Source organism: Ammodytes marinus (assembly GCF_949987685.1).
Source record: "Ammodytes marinus genome assembly, chromosome: 1".
Taxonomy (NCBI): domain Eukaryota; kingdom Metazoa; phylum Chordata; class Actinopteri; order Uranoscopiformes; family Ammodytidae; genus Ammodytes; species Ammodytes marinus.
Genome location: NC_137230.1, coordinates 29,880,165 through 29,903,000, shown reverse-complemented (window position 1 = coordinate 29,903,000; position 22,836 = coordinate 29,880,165). Strand labels below are relative to the sequence as shown.

The 22,836-nt window shown below is 42.2% G+C and overlaps 1 protein-coding gene across 1 annotated transcript in view; it reads left to right on the top strand.

Annotated features, from left to right (window-relative positions):
* Positions 1–2,744: 2,744 nt before the first annotated feature.
* The window catches only part of lrp4 (low density lipoprotein receptor-related protein 4), a 110,453-nt gene continuing 90,361 nt past the window's right edge, over positions 2,745–22,836 (top strand). Inside the window, exon 1 of the mRNA XM_080025984.1 lies at positions 2,745–3,078. Coding sequence (XP_079882110.1) covers positions 3,012–3,078 — 67 coding nt within the window. The 5' untranslated portion in view covers positions 2,745–3,011. The remainder of the gene's footprint in view (positions 3,079–22,836) is intronic.

The window sequence follows — 22,836 nt, the reverse complement described above, 5'->3', positions numbered from 1 at the left end:
GAAAGAGACAGAGAATTCCAAAGTCAGAGAGAGAAGCACAGTGTGTGGTGTGACTTTTTGGCACTCGTAAGTGATGATAAGGCTCTTCAGAAGGGTTGTTGAAACAATTGTGTACCGGAGCAAGGAATGTCATTCTCAATCCGTCTGCTGTTTGTTAGACAGGTCTGTGAGACCTGAATGAAAAGCCCTCGGTGCCGTGCAGACAGGCTGCTGGCCCTGCTGTGGACACATTAATCACAGGTTATAATTAAATGTCTCCATCTCTTTCAGCCAGAGACAAGATGGGAGAAAAAAAAATTAGCTATCCGTTCTCGCTGCAGCCAGGTCAGTCGTCCGCAGTTCAACCCGCAAACTGTTGGCCTATATGGCACAGAGTGGGACACGTGCAAAACTCATCCTGTCTTTATTTCCATTCTCCACATTCTCCTTAAGCCTCAAGTTTGGATTGTCTTGGCTTTAAAGAGTGTACACTTAAGTACATCCCATTTAATATTCTCATAGGAGGTTATGGTTCTGTAGTAGTGCATCTTAAAGGGTCTCTGTACCTGTCGTGGTACAGGTATTGCATTCCTAAAGAGATTTATGTTGTGTCTGTGGTTCTTGATTGTGACCTTATTAACACCTCAGAATGTTTCGATACTGTACTTAATATTTGCCTATTATATGTTATATATTTTTTACATAGAATTTCACAAGCAGAAATATAAAAAAGGGTGTAATGAATTATAACAGCAAAATTAATCAGAAATTCGGTGATGAATCAATGATTTTTCATAGGACTACAGCAGTTCTTTGTCCGAAAGCAATGTTCTTTAACATGCTCTGTGTCATATGAGTAATAAGTGACGGCGCACACCCCTTTTATTGGGATGAAATGTAATACTCTGATGGAGGCTCTCCACGGAAGAGTGGAATGGAGGCGTGTGCTGAATGATGATGCCCTGTTTAAAATCGAGGCGGCTCACGTCCCAACTAAAGCTGCCTCATAATTAGAACGCGGGATCTCAAACCTCCTTTCCCCAGAGAGATATGAAACATAAATATGTAGACCATGGATGGAGCAGTACACGAGCTGGTGATTCAGTCATTTTATGAGGACAAATAATTACATGACATGCTTTGAACGACTGTAATATTATAACTATATCTGTTTACCATAACAGTCCCCTTGTACCGCATTATCAAATCTATCTATCTATCTATCTATCTATCTATCTATCTATCTATCTATCTATCTATCTATCTATCTATCTATCTATCTATCTATCTATCTATCTATCTATCTATCTATCTATCTATCTATCTATCTATCTATCTATCTATCTATCTATCTATCTATCTATCTATCTATCTATCTAAAGTGATCATAAAGCACTTTGTTGACCACTGGAAGGCCTATAATATTGTGTTTAGGACCCTAATGTATTTAGTCTATCAAACCTTAGCATTCTCATAGAAATTTATGGTGGTATACTTTCTAACTTAGTTTAGTCTAACTGTATACTTAGAGTATACTGAATGGTATGTGTTGTGTTGCTATTACACTATTTTTGTAGTAACTAAGTTATTTTTTGACACATGGAATCATTATCGAATTCCCATATTGAAATATGCGTTCCAATGTTAATGATTTTATGGTGACTTTTTTGAACTAAAATGCATGTAGGCCTATTACACTCATGGTGTATCATCCACATTGCATTGCAATCCTGGAAGAAGAAAAAAAGGGTGGAGTCAGTGATTCTGGAGAACGCTTGTGGTCAAAATCACTTTTTGTCAAAATCCGTGAATGTCTTCCCTTCCCTACTGTGTTTGCACTGAAAAAAAGGCTGGTGTTAATACACAGCCCAGGCTCTGTAGACTGGTAGGTTATGTAAACAAAGGGTATGTCAACAAAGGGGGCCCAAAGTAGCAACATACATAGTACAGACTTTTGTAAGCACACACACAGTAGCCTAAGCATATACAGACAGGCAGCTGATTTTGACAAAAAGTGATTTTGACAACAACCATTCTCCAGAATTGCTGACTCCACCTTTAATCAGGCTACAATTTAATATAACCATGCTTTCCCTCCAGTTAGGCTACTTTTTTTTGGGGGGGGGGGGGGAGGGGGAATCTGTGGTACTGTATAATGATGACTGGGTAATGACCTCATCTCATGATCATTACACCCCACTGTGGAAACCACTGGTCTGTCATTTGCGTCCACTGACTTAAGTGACAACAGAGAAGTTTGTTTCCTTCTTCATAATCTTCTTCTTTGGCCAACATTGTTTTAAAAAAGAAAAGCAGGCCGAGGAGTTTTTCCACACTGTGAGAAGAGGCATAAACTGTTTACTCATGCCTCCAGATGCTTTCTAAATGTATCCTTTGATTTGCTGACCACCAGCCTCTTTTTTTAAAAACGTTGTAATTTAAGAAATGACACAACGAGAACAGAGATTTTGGACGAGTCCATTTATTACGGGATAGGGAAGTAGGGATAGCTGTGAGGGGAAAGGGTAAACTACAAGGTACAAATGCAACACATTTAGGATGTATACGTTTTATTTTTTAATTTAAAAATTCACAACATGGACATTATTAGATTTGACGCCAGTAAAAGCCCAAGTTAATTAAACAATAGCGCTGTTGACACGGCTCGCTCCCCCCTCCGCTCGCGTTTGGTACAGCCCACAGCTCTCCTTTTGATAGCTACAGCGTTGGGAACTAGAGCACAACATGTTGGAGACCGTATCCGAGCTGTGTGCCCCTCAGAGTTAACTTTTTAATCCCGGTTTTGTCGCGTTATCGCCGCACACACAAGAGGAGGTCGCGGCGAGAAGGGGGTCTAACAAAGTCAAGTCATGGTGTGAGGTTAGCGTGAAAAGAGAGTGAGCGGCTTCTTTTACAACTACAAAGTCCGTTGATATTTAACTGTGAGGAGGAGGACAAGAAGAAGGAGAAGAAGAAGAGAGGGAAAGGGAAAAGCCCGGAGAAGAGAGAGCGAGAAAAGCTGGGGGTTCAAGATGCAGCTGTCCGCGATGCTGCTGTGCTGGGGCTCCCTGGTAACTTTGCTGCTCAGCCAGAGTCCAGGTAAGAAAATGTCCGTTTAACCCTACGCTGTGAAAGCGGAGCTGAAACTGCATGGAGAGCGTGTTTTGGAAGAAGTGAGCGGGGGTAGCTTATAGTCTTATTTTCTCCACTGCTGGTGTGTGTAGTGTTTTTTATTTTATGTTTTTGTTGTTGTTTTGTTTTGTTTAAATTGCCTCCTTTTCATCCTCTGTGAATGGCTTGGACTTGCACATTCACACAGCTTGTTTAAAACTCGCCAGCTAAGTTTTCCCCCTCATTAGGAGAGCGCAATTTAGGCAGTTAAAAATAGAAACCGTAGTGGAAAATGTGTCTGATTGTTCTTTTTTTTTTCTTTCTTTCTTTCAATTTGTTTTATTTTTAGGCTAAATCTTGTTGACAACATGCCTGTCCAAGAGATGCCTTGAGCTCTCAGATCTGCAGCATTGTATGGATTTGACATGGATTTTTTTTTTTTTATCTCCAAATTTTTTTTTAAATTATTTTGTATTTTAACTTTTCTTTGAAGCTTAATGTGCACTACGTAGATAACTCCACTCATCCTGTAAACCAGCTAACTGTGTAGTTGGAAGTAGCCATATGTATCAAATGTGCATTGAGCTTATTATGACCTTATGGAAGGTTTTGTGAGCTGATGTTGCTTGCAGGTTAGGCTGTATTTACCACAGTGTGAGGGTTGGATGCATATGCCCGACGTGCTGTCAGATCTCCACCATGAGGCTGATTACCTTCAGTCCTGGTTTATGTGGGAATATAAAAAAAACACACAGTGTGAATGCAGTTTAAAACTGTGGCCTGGCTTGGATGCCTGGAAGAAGCTGATAATTAGACATGTATGAATGAGAATTTGTGATGGATTTTATGCTCTTGCATGGGTGAGCCTATATAAGGGTTGAACGTTCTGTAGACCTACACTTAACTTAAACATGTGCTTTTTTTCCACTTGTCTCTGTTATGCAAACAATCCATTTGACAAAACGGACAGTGATGTTGGTGAATGCGGTCTTGATTTTGTTCCATTCAGTTTTAAAATACCAATAAAGCGTAGCACGCTGTTCTTGGCTGTGATTGCAGGTTGACTTGGTTGTTTATCTATGATAACCTACATCCTGCCCCCCAACCCCCCAGCAGCACTTGTCTGAGTGATTTTCACCACCCCCTTCCTATGTTTTCTCTGACACCTTGTATTTACAACATGTTAGGACAGCCGCTGGAATGCAAGGACCCTACGGAAGCAATTTTTAAACACACACACACACACACACACAAACACACAGGGCTAAGCTTCACACACACATGCGCGCGGCTGCTATGCCCTCCGACATGACATGAACAGGTTTACCCGACAGGATAGCTAAAAATGTTATCTGTAATTGGAAATCAGAAATGAGGTTGCTGTAATTGTGAGGACTCCTAAATGTCACCAGGAGACCGTCTCCAAAATGTCAGCCAGATAAGGTTCGATATCCAATTGAAAACAAAGGCCCCTCTGGATGTTCCACATCCTATTTATAGTTGTCAGATGTAGTTATCAACGTCCCCCGCCTGCTCCCACTCTTTATCTGGCGTGGGGGGCCATGCTGCTTTGATTATAGACTTGTTCTGTCGCAATTAAGTCTTCCGGGCCTGTATCATGTCTGAAACACATCGTTGCCTGTTGTGTGTGAGTGTGAGCTGCTGCTGTTGGCATTTTCCATTGTGACATGCGACATAGCTCAACCCATGCTGGTTTTGTGAGGCCAGTGCTTCTTTGGGTGCTAAGGCTGCTAATGGACCCTGTTTCAATTCAAGATCCTTCAATTTGACCATTGTTAGGCCAGGCAATCCCGAATCTAAGATTCTCAGCTCAGAGTTTTATTTTTGTCCGGGTGGAAAAGCCTCTGCAATAGCATTTAAACCATCATGTGACACTGACAGTCAGACTCAATCTAATGACATTATATTAGGGCTTTTAAAGATCAGATGCCATGTCCCCGCTATGCAGTAATTGGGGAAATTCAACAAACAAATCAACATTGATATGTCTTTGAACAATTATTTGACTGCATTAAATGTTGAAAGAACAAATTAAATTCCAGTTGGTCAGGAATTGAAACATTGTCCAAATGGGCCACAAGCATTGGCTAAATGATATGTTACTCTAACCCTGACATATCAGTGGTTCATTTTCTTGACTCTTGTAGTATAAGCAGTGTTTCCCCCAGGAAATGTCTTAGTCAAGGTGGTCACTGTTTAGCCGTACAGGAGGCGCGGCGCTAAGCGCCGCGGCGAAAATTTTGGGGGTATTTTGCTCAAAGATGCCAATGCGCCCTAAAGAAATAGTTCTGTTTATTTGAATGACACTGACCTTACAGTTGTGCAATTTTGTTTGCTATGTGCACATTTTGTGCAAACATGCAGACGGTACAAAATACAATTAAAGAAAAGTTCTACTGTTTTGGTGCAATACCATGCAGACACACTAAATAAAAATAATGGACCATACACTTAACATGTGTATCAAAGTGCTTTTTAAAGTTCCTTTTTGGATGGGGGGCTGTTGTGAGATTATTGTGGAATAGGCATACTGTGATGCGATTAATTCATATATGGTTATTATTAGCCTACTTGCTTGATTTCTTTTTAAATACAGAGGTTATTGGTTGTTTTGGAACATGCATTTCCAAATTTAAAACATAAAAATAAAGCAGCATTTAAAATTCAGAAAAATAAATCTTGTATGGCTACACTAGCATGCCGTTTGAAAAATAATTCAATAATTGAAATAATACAAAGTGTTTTCCCCTTAAAATTACTAAATGCATTTCAAAGACAGTTACAGTGTGCACTTCTGTAAACTTACTGAAAGGTGCCTGGGCCATCACTCTCATGCATGTATCAGACTTTTCTCTGCGCTGTATGAGCCGATAAGTTGTGTTGCCACGGTGATGTGGAGTCTTAAACTAGTCTAGCTTTGCAGAGCACTTCTTTCTGTTCAGCTAAATATCCCCATAGAACCGCACTGCGTTTATTATCGCCACAGGTTAAATGTCGGTTTGCTGCTGCTCGTTTCCCGCGTACATGCCGTAGTCGCGCGCAGCGCGGGACGGTCGCGCGCGCAGAGCCCCCGACACAGAGCAGCTGATAGTCTGAGCAGAGAGAAACGCTTGGAGACATATGTGCACATTTATTTACCGCAAATCACGGCCTTTCGCGCATTTCTGACCATGAAAAATCACACATCGCGCTTGCTAGTACATTACTTGTGCAGCACTAAAAATAAAAAAAATAAAGATTTTTATTTTATTTTTTTTTTTGTCGGTCAGTAGTCAAGGCGGGGGGCTGGTTTTGCTAAGGCGGCCGCCTTAACTATAAAGCGCTGGGGGAAACACTGATAAGGTATACATTGGTGTCATGAAAAGATGAATACAGACTGGGGAGGGCTCTAATTTCCAAGCTGTGTACAGTGAATAGCATTATAAAGGCCAGCCGCCAGTCTTAGCTGACAGCAGATGACCCGGGGCTACGATTTATTACTGTGTGTGTGTGTGTGTATTTTAGAGAGCGTGTGAGAGTCTCCAACATGTATGTGAGGTCAAAATGCCTTCTCAGCCAAGTCTTGCGGCCTTGCAGTAATGGGCTCTGAGTTGGGACTAATGGTGTGTTGGTGAGTGTGTTGTACAGTTTAATGACGCCATTTGGGACAGGATGACCCCACACCCACTCCAGCAATCCCAAATGAACCCTCCTCATTCACTAATCAACTATTGATTGGACTTGCAGCAGGTTAACTCAGAAGAACCTAGTGTTGTTCAACTGAGGGCGTCACTTACTGCGCATTAGATCGCATTTGTACTTACAGTAAAGCATTATTGACAGCCAAATCTATAATGATATGCTAATGGGATTACATTTTTCAATTTGCATGATGATTCTTCTTCTCCTGCGATCTGAGTAGGTCTGAACTGAGGCCGTGCTGCTGTATGAATCTGACAGCTGGGCAAGCGTCCAAAAATCTATTTCCTTGAGTGGGGAGGGTTGGTCTTTAGCTGCTGCAGTCAAACAAAGAAGAAGAAAAGGACAGAGATGATCATCGTAAAATACAAGGAAAGAGATCTGTTATAACATGTGATTATTTACAATTTACCAAAGAAAATGTCCATTGCAATTTCCTAGGACTCACCACATCTTCAAATGTTTTGTTCAGATCAGCTTAAAGTGAAAACCCCAAAGGCAGCCATACAATTAAAAAATATGTTAAATTGACGAAAGCGACACCTCGAAACATTTTGAAATGCTGAAAAATGGCAAATATTTGGTAATGGCCGAAATGAGTCTCCAGCAGGCAATTACAGCACGACTAGGTCACCTTTCTTGTCATAAAGGGCACACTTCAGGGTTCGACATAACGTATAGCCCGATGGCCCGGGGCCAGTAAAATCATATGCAGGGCAAGTTGATTGGCCAGTCACTGTCCCGCCCGGGCCAGTGACTGGCCAATCACAGTTCAGTATCTTTTTGTAGACTACATCATGGTTCATTGAAATGCGCGTTGAGAGTCGGAATGAAAGCAGTGTTTATTTAAGACTCAGTATAATAAACCTAATATAAAATATATTTTTAATGAAAGGCCGGTGGACAACCGATGCGTGGGCGTTTTGACAGGCGGAGCAACAAGCGAGTGCACTCTCGCTCCGTTGGCAGAGCTGCCTACCGTCCGCCTGCGAGTCGACAAATCAATCGACTTGCTTTGCCCCCTTTCTTTCTTCCCACAGCAGAGGTTGAGGTGCAGAAAATGATAACTGCACGTTTCCTTTATCTGCCGCTGTAATGTTGCAGTATTTGCATCCAAGCCCCAATGGTAATACAAATGAGAGGCTTTATTTAAACGCTGTGAATGCGTCTCCGGTGATTGTGTCGGTTGTAGACAGAAACGAACGGAGGGACTCCGCTCACTGTACAGTTCCTATAGTAGCGCGCAGTTTGGCACTGTGTTTTCAGGCTCGTTACATTCAATCAGATCGCGGAAGTCTTTCCCATTGAAATCGCTAACGGGGAGAATATCCCCGGTTATTATTTTAGCCACAAACCACAGTTCTTCTGCGCGGCGGCTCACTCGCTGGCGAGATCACACGGTGAAACGCTGCTGTGATCGGACGAAGGCATTGTGTGTTTCTAAGGTGATTTAACGTCATAGTCTTAGACGAGTGTTTAACTTATGCTGCATATTTTGCACTGCATTGTTTTTTATCAATAGTTTGAAAAAATGGTCCCACACCGGACTCTTATGTGAAGCTGACACTTCATGGAGAAGTGACACTCCTGCAGCGCGCTCACGACCAGACGTGAACTCACATAGGCTACACGGTGAAATCTCCCATTAAAAAAACGGCATAACCCACTGATTTTCGGATTTCTATTCTATTTTTAAAGTCAACTTGAGCGTGGAAAACCGGTCATTCGGTCGACACATTCACATCCCTAATGCATATAGAGAAAGTAATAAAAACAGCCTACCACACCACAAAGAATGATCAGACATTCATCTCTTATTTTTTTTTTATGTTTGAACATGACTTCTGCAGGTGAACTATTCATTAAACTGCCCAAATTCAAGAATAAAAACAACCATCAAACTACTGGACTTTAAAATACTGGCCCACTCTTTCAACATACTTTCAGTTGTAGGCTTCTAATTCAATATGTTTGCCTGGTTTTATATTATGTGTATGAGCAATATCAACATTTCATATAATTAACTAAAAGAAAAATAACCAAATCTAAAGGGAATATCTATACTGTATATATATTCCCTTTAGATCTGGTTATCTTTCTTTATTTTTCTTATATAGGTATTATAATTATTGACACTAAATTATGAAGAAAAAAAAAGTGTGTGCAGGGCCAGTGAAAATATACAAGGGGCCAGTAAAACTCGGATCCACTGGCCCGGCGGGCCAGTAGGAAAAAAAAGTTATGTTGAACCCTGCACTTTCTAACATCAAAGGTATGTGTATGCTAATATTAACCTGGGAAATACATCATAGCAAATTCCACATTTGAATCATTACAGTTTGTTGCAAAGTTAACTCACAGTACACTGATAACAAGAGATTAGTAGGAATGGGCATCAAACTGCATTACATTTTTAACATTGACTGAAAGTTATTTTTTGGGGCTTTGGTACCATACCTTTGGCATTATTTCGATTAGTACGTTTTTTAAAACCACAGGAAACCCTGGAGACGAGGCAGTTCATCATATGTCAGATTTCTTTGCAAAAAATGATTTGAGAATTAAAAAAATTTTGTTTTTATAAATGCTCTCTCTATGGAATACTCAACACTGGTGTCAATGAGGGTCAGGACAGAATAAGCTAAAAGAAGATTTGGACTTAAAACCAGCGTGTGTTTGAAGGAAAAGGCCGACTGAGTTGGGAAGTTTGGAGTTTGGCCTTGTGTTGGCTCTGCTGCTCTGCGGTTCGGGTTGCTTCTGACCTTTGTGTCCCTCCCTACCTCCTGTATCCCCTTATCGGATTGATTAGTCCCCTGACATTGCCCTCCTCATCCTGAACTAACGCACACTCTCACTTTTAACAGAACCTGCCGGCGCAGTTTTGCATACCAAGCAACCATTAAAATGTTAATTTATGACTTTGTCTTGCAAAATTGCCCCAACACCACACTTGATTAAGTGTCCTCAAAGTAATTGTGTTGGTATTAATGGTGTTGCAATGTTGATTTTACTGAATAACTCAGCTTTCAGACAGATTTATTGGTTGCCGCAAGTTGTTTTTGGTACAGTTTCCACTCTGCAGGCATCGATACTTATTTCCAACAGGGAAAGGTTGTTTTGGAGGATGTGGTCGCGGCTCAGCGTCTATGAAACTGGACTCTTTTGTCCTTACTCATGGCAGGGTTTGATTGTTTTGGCATATGCACATTCACCTTCCACTCTGGCGACCTTTCTTATTGAGGCTGAAGCTATTGAGGGTCTTCAGGTTGAAGACAAGGGTGACAGTTTCATTAATGGATCTGGGACTGGAGCTGCTGTGTTGGATGGATTTGCTTGTGATTTTTTTGTATCCTGAATGTGTGTGTGTGCGTGCGTGCTGTCCTGCAGTCTAGCTGGTTAGGTTGGTGTCAGCCAGGCTTATGCTTTCACCAGGGGGAAGTCAGGCTGCGCCAACTGATACCCCCACTGTGCTTTGTGTTTCTCTGCTTAGGGGATGGAATTGCACCTCCAAGGTAGCAGTGGAGGTAACCTATGATTACTTGATTCAAAGTCCCCCCCCCCCTCAAACATTCCCATATGGATAAATGTCAGAGCTCAGACCCACTTCCACCCCCGCTCCCCTCCTCATGTTCCTCCACCTTCCTATAAATCACCTGGCGCTCTCCCTGCGTGACCGGCCTCTCTCGGCAAGAATCCCCCGGGCGGTCTCACGTCTTTTGGGTCGTTTCTGATTTCAGAACACGATGCCACGGCCCCGGGGCCCATTTCAATTATGTTCACAGCCCTAATATATGTCACAGATGTCTGCTTTTAAGAGGAAACGAGCAAGCAAACAAACAAAATCAACCCCTGGCAGCCTCTCAGCGCAGAAAGCAACAATTTGGCGGTGCACCAACAGAAATGATCCACTGGTAAAAAATCTCTTTTCAAGGTTTTGATTCTATACTATTAGTGTCAGACATGGATACCAATGTGCATTTGTTTTGAATGACCCGATGTATTTAAAGGGAAGTTTAGCTTCTTGCAATTTGACCAAGAGAAAGCCAAAATAATTAATATGCATTATTGGAACAAAACAAAGAATACATTTTCTCCAAATCTGAAATCTTAAGTAACACAAGAGATATGCCCCCAGGTGTTTGTCAATTGACTTCACAGTACTGTGATACTGATACTGTCTACTGTTTAAGTGCAACATTTTTGTGATATGAAATTCAGGCCACGTCACCACAGAGGTTTGGTATTGAAAAGGACTTTTACCGTTTTTTTAGGCCATGAAGTATGAATCTGAGTTCCTCAGGGGTCGCAGATTATTGGAGACTGTAATAAACTCTGGTTCTCTGTCTCGGCGGGGGTCTGCTGTGGAGGACAGAGAGATAAGCAGGGCTGGAGACACGCTGTCTGAGCACAACCAGGAGAGGGGGGGCAGGGACACAAAGACATTTTGAAGGACACACGCTCGTACAGATCCATAGTAACTCAATTCTTCAGAGGCTTCACTCCTCCCTGGCTGTTACTGAGCATCTGCAAGGACGTTAATGAAATTCTTCTACTTTTGGAAGAAGACATCAGTGTGAAATCATGGTTGAAAGGCCTCTTTCTGAATGTGGTTTCAGCCATCCATTAAAATGTAACTTTTTTCTTGTGCATTGTCTCGGTAACCAAGACATCATGGGTTCCTCTTTACAGGCTCAAATAAGACATTTGTCCCATGCCAGTGTCTCTGTGGTTTCAGTCTTTACTCTGTGGCAACTGGGAGTTTTTGCAGCCGTATTCGAGCGTGTCTAATGGCGTAAAATTCACCGTGGGCCACACTCCTAAAAATATGCTTTGGAGATGACTTTTGTCTCTGGGCAGAAGACCCTAGTCATTTCTTCGGGGGTATGGGTGTCCAATTAATCTTATACATTTAGTTCATAAGATAATTATATTTTTTTATTAAATAAAAAGTTTATTTGTCAAGACAGTGAGTAAAGACTGTATTCTGTTATATCTTATCATCAAGTACTGACATTAAAAGATCAAAACCAACAATGAAATGTTCCTTTTATTATTCCCTGTGTAGACTAGACAAGTCCTCATTTAATCATTTGTGTCATTCAAATATTTTTTTTAAAAAGACAATTTTGGCCTTGACTCAATGCCACATTCACTAACAGAGGGCCGGTTGTATTTTAATCTGCTGGTGAAAATAGTCTAAAACAAATTCTCGCCGTTTCCCTCTGAGTTATATTTTCTACAATTGACTGTACCCAGCTGTTTGTAGGATATAAATAACTACAGAGACAGACATGTTTCCTTACTGACTGGACATTTGCTATGCTGAGGTCATGGACTGTTAGTATTTGCGTGCATCCATACATGTTACTTTTTACAGCTCACAAACAACCAGCCATCCATGCAGCATAATTCCTTGTGTACAAGAAAGCATGGCAAGCAGTTAGCATATTTGCGATATTGCTTAGGTTTTCTGGGTCACCATTGGAATTCTTTGTAACTGTGAGTTGGATTAAACTGCAAACTTTTCACCTTTTCAAGCCTACAGGAGGTAAGTATTTCAAGCCCCTGAGCTCCTTTTGATACGTTGTTTGGATATTTTCAAATGCCACCCAAGCCTCGTTTTCCATCGTTTTCTGGTCTCCTGATCATATCTTCACACCAATTGTGCTCGGCACCTTAAACTATTCCAGGTTGCTTATGGTCACATCGTTATCCATCCTGGCCACCCTCTCTGCTCACTGGTGGGGGGCATCCAGATGGGGGCCTGCAGCTGTCTCATAGATCACCTCCAAAAGGTGCCCTAATGAAGGCTCCTCACCTCTTCCAACATGCTTGTATGCAGGCATGCAGGCAACAGCCTGTTCAGCCATATGTCCAGGAAAACACAAAACACCCATAGCTTCCATCACAAGCTTTAGATAAGATTGAGAGAATGATATGATTTGACTAAGACCCCCCCACACACACACACACACTGGTGGTGAGTGTTACATTGTCAACAAATCCTGTCCCTGAATGTACACAGTTAGCAACCTGAAGGACTTGAGATGGGACTCAAAGGCCTGAGGTTTGCATTTAGTTTAAAACAAGTAAATCCTGCAGTTATTCTATTGATTGTTCTTTTGGCAACACCACCTTGTGTTGATGATCTAGTATAGCTGCATAGTATAGAGAGGTTATGATTGTCAGTTATTCTTTTCCTGAATTTACTTTTGGATGGATACGATCACAAATCCATGGGAAGCTTTGAATAGACTTTATTGACCACCATTAAATTAATGAACTATTTTGCACTTAGTGGGCAAAACTGTATTCAGGAATTGAATCACACTATTTTTCAGATGACAACGAATCTGATCAGTTTCTAATAGCCGATGACCACGAGTTCATAAGTGTCCAACATTTTCATCCAAATCTCATGTTAGGCTGCTGTCCATGTACCAGCTGAGGTTGTTGTGTCACTCAGCTCTGTAGAAAAACAGCTGAACAGACTTGGATGGGTTTCTATCACACTACATACGAGCACATGGTGTATCGGTGTCGGCTCTGCCTCCCACTCCTCCCAGAGACTCTACAACTGCAGGGAACCACCTGCTACATATCTGATGTCCTAGTAGCTATTGCAAGCAGTAGGAAGCACTCTGCAGCACCTAAGGAATTAAGAACACGCCCAAAGAAATCTCAGACACACTCTCAAAATCCTGCTTTGATGTGCCCCCAACATTCAAAGGCTACAGTGTCAGTCAAATGTTTGGCAATGGAAATAGTGTGAGAGGGCAGCTGACAGCTTGTGGGTTGATTTTGCAGAAACATATACACAATTTAAAAATGTTGGGGCTGCTATACACATATTTTTTGTTGAATAATCCATTAGTTATTTAATTTCAATATAGCGATACTGTGTTCATTCTTTAACATGTTAGAACATATTCTTATGACATTCCCCCCCCCCCCGCCCCGCCCGAGCCCAAGCTGGCGAATACGAAGTCATATTTTGTCAAAAACTCTTAAGATCTCACACTCAAGACCCTATGCATAAAACTGACGCCTATATAACACAACTTATTTCATTATTAGTCCCAAGTTCATTATAATAACCAGAGACTGCCCTGCAGCTCGTACAGCACAGACTTAAATAGACGTTGAAAATGGAAGCCATACTATGTGTTACTAACTTAGATGACAGACAACTCAGGTGTGCAATCTCCCCACTTTCATTTTCTCACAGTCATTATCTCTAAGTGTAGCTCACACACACACAGAGGCAGCTGGGACTTCCTCAGGGCCCTTATGATCTCAGAATGCCATTGCCCTTCTAGAGTGACATCTCTCACTTTTGTCCCCTGGATACTGACGCACAGTGATGTCACCTCAAAGTGTGAGACCTGAAATCTGACTCTCAACACACACACACACACACACACACACACACACACACACACACACACACACACACACACACACACACACACACACACACAGAAATAAACACACAAGGCTTGACCTGAGAGTGCTCTTTCCCTGCAGGGGTATAGTCACTGACTTGAATTGAAGGCACGTGAAACACTCTGTTAACTGTGTAATTCATACTTCATGAAAAGGGGAAAATGTTTCTCCCATATTTTCCTTTCTCTGCTATATGTCTTCATGCGTATGCTTCCTCTTTACATCCCTTCCCCCACTCATTCTTCTTCACCATTTTCCTTCTCTGGAACCTTACCCTACAGACACTTACTCAGCCAGGCTCGCCATGAAGGAAATGAAGGTGGTAGTTGTGGAGGTGGTGAGGGTCTTTTATTATACAAACAGTGAAGGGCATTGGAGGCCCCATTGAGGCCTGGATCTGGAATGGGGACGCGGCTGAAAGCTCTGCACTCCCTAATGAACTCGAGTGGCCCATAGAAGCTGGGGCCTTTTCACAGAAGCCAAGGAGGACAGAGTGTCAAAACAAGCCCAGCCTCTCTTCGTTCACAGGGGCTAAACGCCGCCTTTTGACTCTGTGGAGTGTGGGCATCTGAAGGGGAGGCCATGAGGAGAAAGGAGGGGGAGGCAGAATGTACTTGTTAAAACAATGGCCTCTTAAATCAAGCACCCCTCCTTGCCTCTCGTCTTCTTCTTAGCTCCTCTGCTCCCGCCTCCCTAACCCCCTCCTTGTATCGCCTCGACTTCCAATTAGACCTACTCTTGCACAAGCGGTTGAAAGCCCTGTATATATCGCATGGGGCCTCAAAGGAAAAGGGCTTTGGAGTTCCGTCTCTGTAGCAGTGTTGCCTGTATGGAGGGTCTTAGTATTCAGAGGGGAGCCCTGTTTGGTCTCCTTAAAGCACTCAATCTGCCACTGGGGACTTATGTACCATCATATCCCCTCCGTTCGCCGCCTCTACACTCCCTTCTCTCTTGAGCCGCTCCACCCCCTCCATTCCTGGTCTCTCCCTCTCCGTCCCACCCTCAGCCAGAACTCTTTCTTCAGTTTGTGACCCCTCTGTTGCTCCTCCATGCTTGGCTGCTCGCGGGGCCGGGACGGGAGCCGTGCACGGCCAGGGCCAGAGAGCTCGCTGCCTCCCTCCCCATAGTTGTTAAGCCATGGATGAAAAGCGGAGACAAATATGTCTGTGGTTCAAAGTCCATCCCGGCAATTACAGTGACTGATTAAAGAGTTGGCCTACACGGGCAGCTATGTATAATACTACAACTCCCACTCAGTGTTTCATAACAGCACCTTTAGAATAGAACTGAGCTCAGCACTGCCTGATAAGGGCCCATGGCTGGCTGAACACCACTGTTCACGGTGCAGTGATAGAGAGTTGGATCCATAAAAAGGTCTCATAATTGTTTTATGGCCAGAGTCTATCATAAACAGAACAGATATTCTTGTTAAGACTTTTTGACGAGTTTGGCAAAATTGTCAATTTCATGACATTGATATGGTTCAAATTTGGAATTAATTGTCACATTGTATTTGCCAAGTGAATAAACAATCAGTTATTCAAAAGAAAAGTTTGATTAATCTATAGCAACAATGCACTAAGTGTCCAGTAACATCTAGTCACCCTAACCCTTCTCCAAAAAATGTCAGTATGCTTGAGTTTGCTGCACTAAACTTGAAACGTCTTGTCCTCTTACGCCAAACAACCACATCAGGCTTGTCGCACTGGAACGTTGCCTGACAAACAAAAGCTGTATTGTTTGGTGGTGTTTATCTGCGAGGTTTTACTCAGATGTTTGATTTACCTTGGGACTTCCCTGTCATCATCACATGTATAAATGGTCTTAAATGCAGGACTGTGCTTACAACAAGGGTACATTTCAAATGTCAATGTTAATTTAAGGAATGTTTGAAACTCTTTTGAACCTCTGATCTTCAGAAAGAGCCGCTGTACTCGCTGTATAGCTTCGACTTTAAAAAGTTTCAAAACAAAGTTTTGATAATTATCTTTTTCTGCCATGACTGTCATATTGTGTCCAGCACTCAAGGAATTGTCCAGGATATAGAGCTGCTGGATACTATTGCATGCATGTGAAAAGGAATGGAGGATAAATAATGAGTGATACAGCGTGACAGTGATATTGCCTGAAGAATCTTAGTAGCCATTCCCATGGGCCAGATTAAGTCTTTATGCCTTGAAGCTAGGGGAAGATAACAACAACAACAAAAACAACAACACAACTCTTCACAGGCACCAGGGGAACCATCTGCCTGGAATGAAGTGAACGTCAGCGGCCTGTAACAATACTCTGCTGAGAGTCTGCACTAATTGGGTCAGCATGATTTTCCACTTTTGTTGCTAGGTGGTTGATCTATGGGGCTTCTATTCTAAGAAGCACCTACTTAAGTTATTGTATCGGCCATCAAGAGACAAATCCATCTATGCTGGGCAAAGTCCATCTCTCACGTTGTCCTCATTTTCATTTAGCCCACATTTATTTTAGAGAGCCTGCTCCATTTTTGTGTATAAATGGCATTTAACTATGAGGCCGTGGCCTTGACTATCCACTCTTTAGTGTTGTCACTTGTGGCAGGGACACTGTAATCTCATATGGGGAAAACGAAGGACGGGCACTCTGGATTGTGGGCCAGTCAGGCAACAGGCAGGGGGCTCTGTGGTTTTCCTAAAGCTAATACATACAGTATGTCTGCATTGTTGCCCATGATTAAAGGAGAGTAGACAAACTTTAGTTGTAAAAGGTTGACCTTAGTAAAAGTTAAACTTCTGGATAGTCATATGGAACATGTCAAATGCTTTACTTTGGCAGCAACAACAATGTGCCTGTCTTGTGACAGAAAAGGTTGATTTATGCTGTTTTTCCCTCTTGCTAATTTTGGACAAAGGCGGACATCTTGAACATCAGGCAGTCAAAGCCCTCGCATGTAGATTTGCATTGGTGGCAGATGTTGAGTGTGTCCATTGCTCCTAAGTTATGAGGTGATTGGGGATCGAGCAGTCAGGGATGTTTTTGTCCAGACCCGGAAGACTGGTACTGGTTACAGATCCTGTCCAGGTGTTAGCCTGGGAGGGAGAGGGAATCTGGGGCAAAGTTAAATCAGAGTCAGGCTTGGACCTTGCACCAGAGGGTTGAGCAGCATGCTGGGGTTGGACTGGGCTGTTGAACAACTCTGCTCAGTGTCCAAAATAGCATTTTCAATGTTTACTCTTTCACTATCCTTGTAGTTGGTTGGATTCAGTTGTATTCATGTACAGCATCATTTTCTATAAGAGCAAAACTGTTTGCAGCTGTACAAATGAACAACACACTTTCCAGTTAGTTTTCTTAAATGTTTCTTATTGAGCATCTGCTATTTCAAATTAATGGGCAGGGACCATATTAAGGACCATATGAAGGACTTCATATATGAATAGATTATTTCATTCATGAATTCAATCAGGAAGAGCTAATTGGTCAAGACACACTGTTGTCAAACACAGGTTAGGATTGCCAGATAACTGATTGAGGCTGAGCAGGCAAGGTGTCAGTCAATTGTGATGGATGTTGGTAATAGGAAAGTGTGTATGTGTGACAGTATGTTTTGATATGACAGGTGTCAGATTTCAGGGTGCATATCGATAAGATATTGGAAAGCATACTGCTGTGACCATCCAGCAACATCAAATCAAATGTAGAAACAATTTGTATATGATCCATGACTTTGTCAGGTTTAAATCAGGTCAAAGCTTAATCAAATATGTTGCAGTCTGATGATTTGACCTCATCCCTCTTAGCACTTTGTTTCCTATTAGATTATATGCATATTAGTCTGTCCTGGAGTCTTTGGCGTTTAATTTGTCGTTTTAAGGCAGTACCGATTGCCCCATGCAACTTGATTTAACAGCCACCTGTATGTGTGCATTATACATGGATCGGCAGTTAGGGCACATTTACAAATACCTCCTGACAATGTCCCTCTGACTTCCTGTTGCCCTGCATGCTCGATTGATTGCTGTAACCTTGGCTGCCAAAACTGAGGCGGGACACACATTAGAGCAGCGTTCATAAAAAAGTCTCTTTTTGAAATTGCTCATTTAATATGGATGCTGGGTGGGCTCTTGCTCGCTTAAGAGAACATTGCATCAGGCTCTAAAGAATATTTCAAGGTTTTGCACTCAGCCTCCTGCCCTCATGCTCAGCGACAAAGCTTTCATTTTATGTCCATGTTAAGCTATAGCCTTGATGGTTAGCTCCCGTTTTTTTTTTACCTGATCAGTGAATGTGTGGTTTGAGAGACTGGGTCTACTTGATATTCTGGTTGGAGCTCAGTTGTGACAAGGACTTTTGCCTTAATGGTAGGCGCTCTACCGGTGAGCCAAAGGTGCTCCCAAATAGATGAGTTTTAGTTTTCGAGCAGGGAAGGCAAAGCCTCAACTTGTGGCTTCACGATATCAGATGTGTCACCCTCCTATATTTACAGAGTCATTCTTGGTAAATCCTTGCCAGGTGCTACAGCTTAGACTCTTCCATGCTACAAGCATTTGCCTTTGTTAGTGTGTGTGTTTTCATGTTGCGTGTGTGTGTGTGTGTGTGTGTGTGTGGGTGGGTGTGTGTGCGCGAGTGAGAGACAGGTGCCAGGGTACAGTCAAGTTGCCCGGCAGTTGCAGTGTCGGGCTGAAATAAAAAGGTTCAGCTGGCGCCTGGCGCCCATAGTTCTCGACTTAGATATTTGCTTCTGGTGGTGTGCCAAACAAACACACAGCCAATGAAGAACTACTCAACGAACTCTTTTGATTGTAAGAGATACACAGTTACTCTAAAACAATCACACGTATATCTTCTTCTGCTGATTCTGCCTCTCTGGTTCCACAGCTGAAGCTGTCACCCCAGGTAGACTCTGTCATCAGGCTGAGTGGTGCCAGCCTGTTTTATAATTGGATTTAGTGTTGGCACTCTTCTGTTCCCCCCCCCCCCCCCCCCCCTCAGTCGGAGAGCATTGATTTATGAGGGAGGTCTGGGAGACTGTTTGTGAGTTCAACACGCATTGCACCGCACTAAAGGCTTTGTTACCCATGTTGGCTTCTCCTCTGTCACAGAGCTGGGTGATGCTGTGAATATCTGAAAGTACACTTAAAATTAACTTAGATCGGCGTGCGCATATCATTTTATTACTTGTCCTTATCTGTGGAACTGATGAAAGTCGGGGTGACTTTTTAATTTTTTGCATGTTCTCATCGGTACAGGCAATAACATTTGTTTGATGGTAAATCCTGTATCACATTCGCTTATGAAAGGTGAATGTTGAATCCCAGGAATATGTTGAATATTTAGATTGAAATTTCAACAACTTTAAAGAAACACAATGTTAAGAAGTAAAACTCAAAACTCACAGATTGGACTACAGATTCTCTACTCAAGATTTCCTAGATACATAACATATTTTCTCTAAGTAAATTGCTATCTGGATGTTTCATACGTTACACTCTGCTTGTTAAAAATGGGAGAACCTTCATAAGTAATACAGGATGTGTGTTACTTAAAACCCAATGAATCCAGATAATTCAACCAACTTGGAACCAGATCCAAAGTAGAATGCTATCAGCACTCAACCGTTGTCACCAGGGTGAGGTAGAGTGCTTGGTCACTGCAGCAAACCCTCACCCGTTCCATACGATAGCCCTTTCCCCACATCAGATGACCTATTGCCCTCAAGAGGAGCACAAGGAGGTTTTGTGGCTCCAGGACTCACAAACACAAACTGACTGACCACTTAAGCAACATACAAGCAGCTCTGGAATGCAAACAGTCGTTCCCATTACCCTTGAACTGCTTTTGACCTGGGTTTGTGTTCAGTAACGGAGTGGCTGTCAGGATAATGGGTGGATACTTTACCTGTCATCCTCCTTTTGGGGAAGTTTCTCTGTAGAGCAACTGGAGTTTAAAATGTCCCTCATCAGATCCAGGTAGAATAGAGTCAATTATTTCCTAGAAGTTTGCTGAACAGCTGTTGGTCCAACACGACAACAAAAAGTATAAAGACATTGCACCCTAACATTTTTCAACTTGGTACAACAACAACGTTATCATCGAGCATCGAGTTAAGCTTTTTCGCAATTCACCCAAAGCACTTTTGAAAACTGTGGCCTCAACATTTTGCATTCAGCAAAGCTTTTCATCTCTTTTGGTAGACTAGACAGCTAGTGGGAATTGCAATTTTTGGGGCAATACACTGACTTTTTTTCCAGTGAAGAATACAACTCACGATTGCACCCCTCATTCAAAAAGCAACATGTCTTTTGGTGATGCTGTCTTGTTTATTTTTAATGTTGGTTGAAAAGTTGGTGAACTGTAAAAAATCTTTATTTTGATTTTCTTAGTTTGACATTTGAGGCTATTAAGGTTTCAGGATATGGACTTAAATCAAACCACGCTGGAGAAAAGCAGCTTATATCAGCAGTTATGAAGTTTAAAACTACAATCCACTGTTGCTAATGTTGATTTAACTTTAATGTTTACATAAAGGCAACTATGTCATTGAATATGTCACATCCTTTATTGAAATTGCTTTTCTAGTTTCAAAGACATGACTTGTACACTGCTCCCGTTAAAATCAAAGAAGCAGCGCCTCAGAATCTTAGGACCAGCGCTAAGTCACGGATGACCTAATAGTGTTGTGCCCTGTCCACTGTGTTTACAATGTCCTTGCAGATATTTTTTATTCCTGCGGGAGAGAGGAGCTCTTCTTCTGCCAAACGATGGAAATAGAAAGAGAGAGAGAGGGAGAGAGAGAAAGAAGCAGGCTAAAGGAGGAGAGGGGATGAACATCAAAAGGAAGAGATGCTAAATATACTCATCCCATATTTGACTGTACATGTGCTTTTATATTTCACGGTGCGGGCTTCACAAGAGGAAGCTAACCTATACACTTGTAACTGAGCCACATTGCTGAGAGGTTCCTGCCATTGAGCTGTCCCATAGTAAGATGCCTTTCGCATAGGAGTTGATGTATCTTTTATTTATTTGACCAGATTCGACCTGCTGTTAGCACCACTGTGACACAAGACGGATATTACAGGCCATGTTGTGGTTTTGCTTCCTATTGGGTTTAAAGTCTTTCAGTGATTGTGTGAAATAAAGCAATGTAGGGATGGGTATTTTAATGTCATATGTGCCTGTGGTACAAAAGCTCTTTTTGACTTATTTCTTGTATGACTGCTTGGTTCTAGACAGTACTATTTAAAGTCAGCGATTCTGGAGAACGCTTGCTGTCAAAATAACTTTTTGTGATATTCACTGATTTTGACTAATAGAATTGTGAAAAGAATAAATATCCAGAATAGCTGAGCCCACCTTTAAATGAATTAAGGGCCTTGCATAAAACCTGGATATTCCTTTACTTAAGGTATGGAAAAAGTAGAAAACGTATCATCAATAGTAAGTTACATCCCAAATGATCAAAGCCATCTACTATTTATATTGTTACTGAAAAGGTAAAATATATCTAAGGCTTTTGTCAACTTTATGTTGTCTTTATCAATATCAGAGAAACCTCAGAACATGCTGATGAAAACACAAGCAGTCAAGTTGTCCAATGATGGACCTACGGTTTCTAAGTGGTGCAATAGCATGTAGTTGTTAGCAGCCTATTGCACAAAGCAGCTTTGAAGCGCTCGGTGTAAGTGAATAGTTAGCAACCTTGCAGGCTAAATCCAGCTCTACAGCTGCTTCTTAATGATGGCCAAACTGTCAAGTACTGGCTGCTGTGGCTAGACGTTGGACATCAGAGTAAAATGAATGTGATGGAAGGGGAAGAGTGATCTTGCCTCACCCATGAATTTAAGCACTTATTCACTCACTCCATTTCTCTCCCGTAGCTGGGCTCCCATCCAGCCACTTCATTACTTCCTTATCCATCACACACGCCCATCTCTGTATCACACAGTTGACTTTGCCAAAGGCTTATCTGAACTATTGCCAAACACCAGTCCACTGTGTATACCCCGCGCAGGGACACTGGGACAGCGCCATTGATAGAGTAGCATGAATGTTATCCGCCAAAGCTGGACTTTGGATTGAACACGGCTCCGATTTTAGGAGCAGTTGGCACTGAAAGGAAAGACTGGAGGTTTGCCAAACTTCCCCTTCCTCAGTCCAGCCTGGCTGTCTGGTCCTTGACGTAACCTTGACTTCATTGGAGATTATTGCACAGAAGGATGTCAATTTTCAGATCTCCACGCTTGGACCAGCACGCCAGATTGTAATGCCCAGGCAAGAGCCTCTGTCTCTAGTCAGGCCTTAGCGATGGCCTTTGATGCTCTACGCCGAGCTGTCGATCTGTGAAGACTGATAGCTGAAGCACAGTGAGAGGAGGGCAGGGGGTGGGGAACCATGCTGCCGATGGTAGCTGAGGTTCAAGACATTGGTATGCATCCAACATGTTCCGTTTTTCATTTTTGTGAAGCTTTGGACATCTGTAACCAGAATTATCCTTCACACTTCTCACAGCAGCACCTTGTACAATTTGGCTCCATTTTGTTCTTGTTGGAAGACCAAAGAGTGCCCCAGGCAGTTTCTTCCTTTGTTGTTTGTGTGCTCACTGCACAGACAGCTGTTTATAGACTT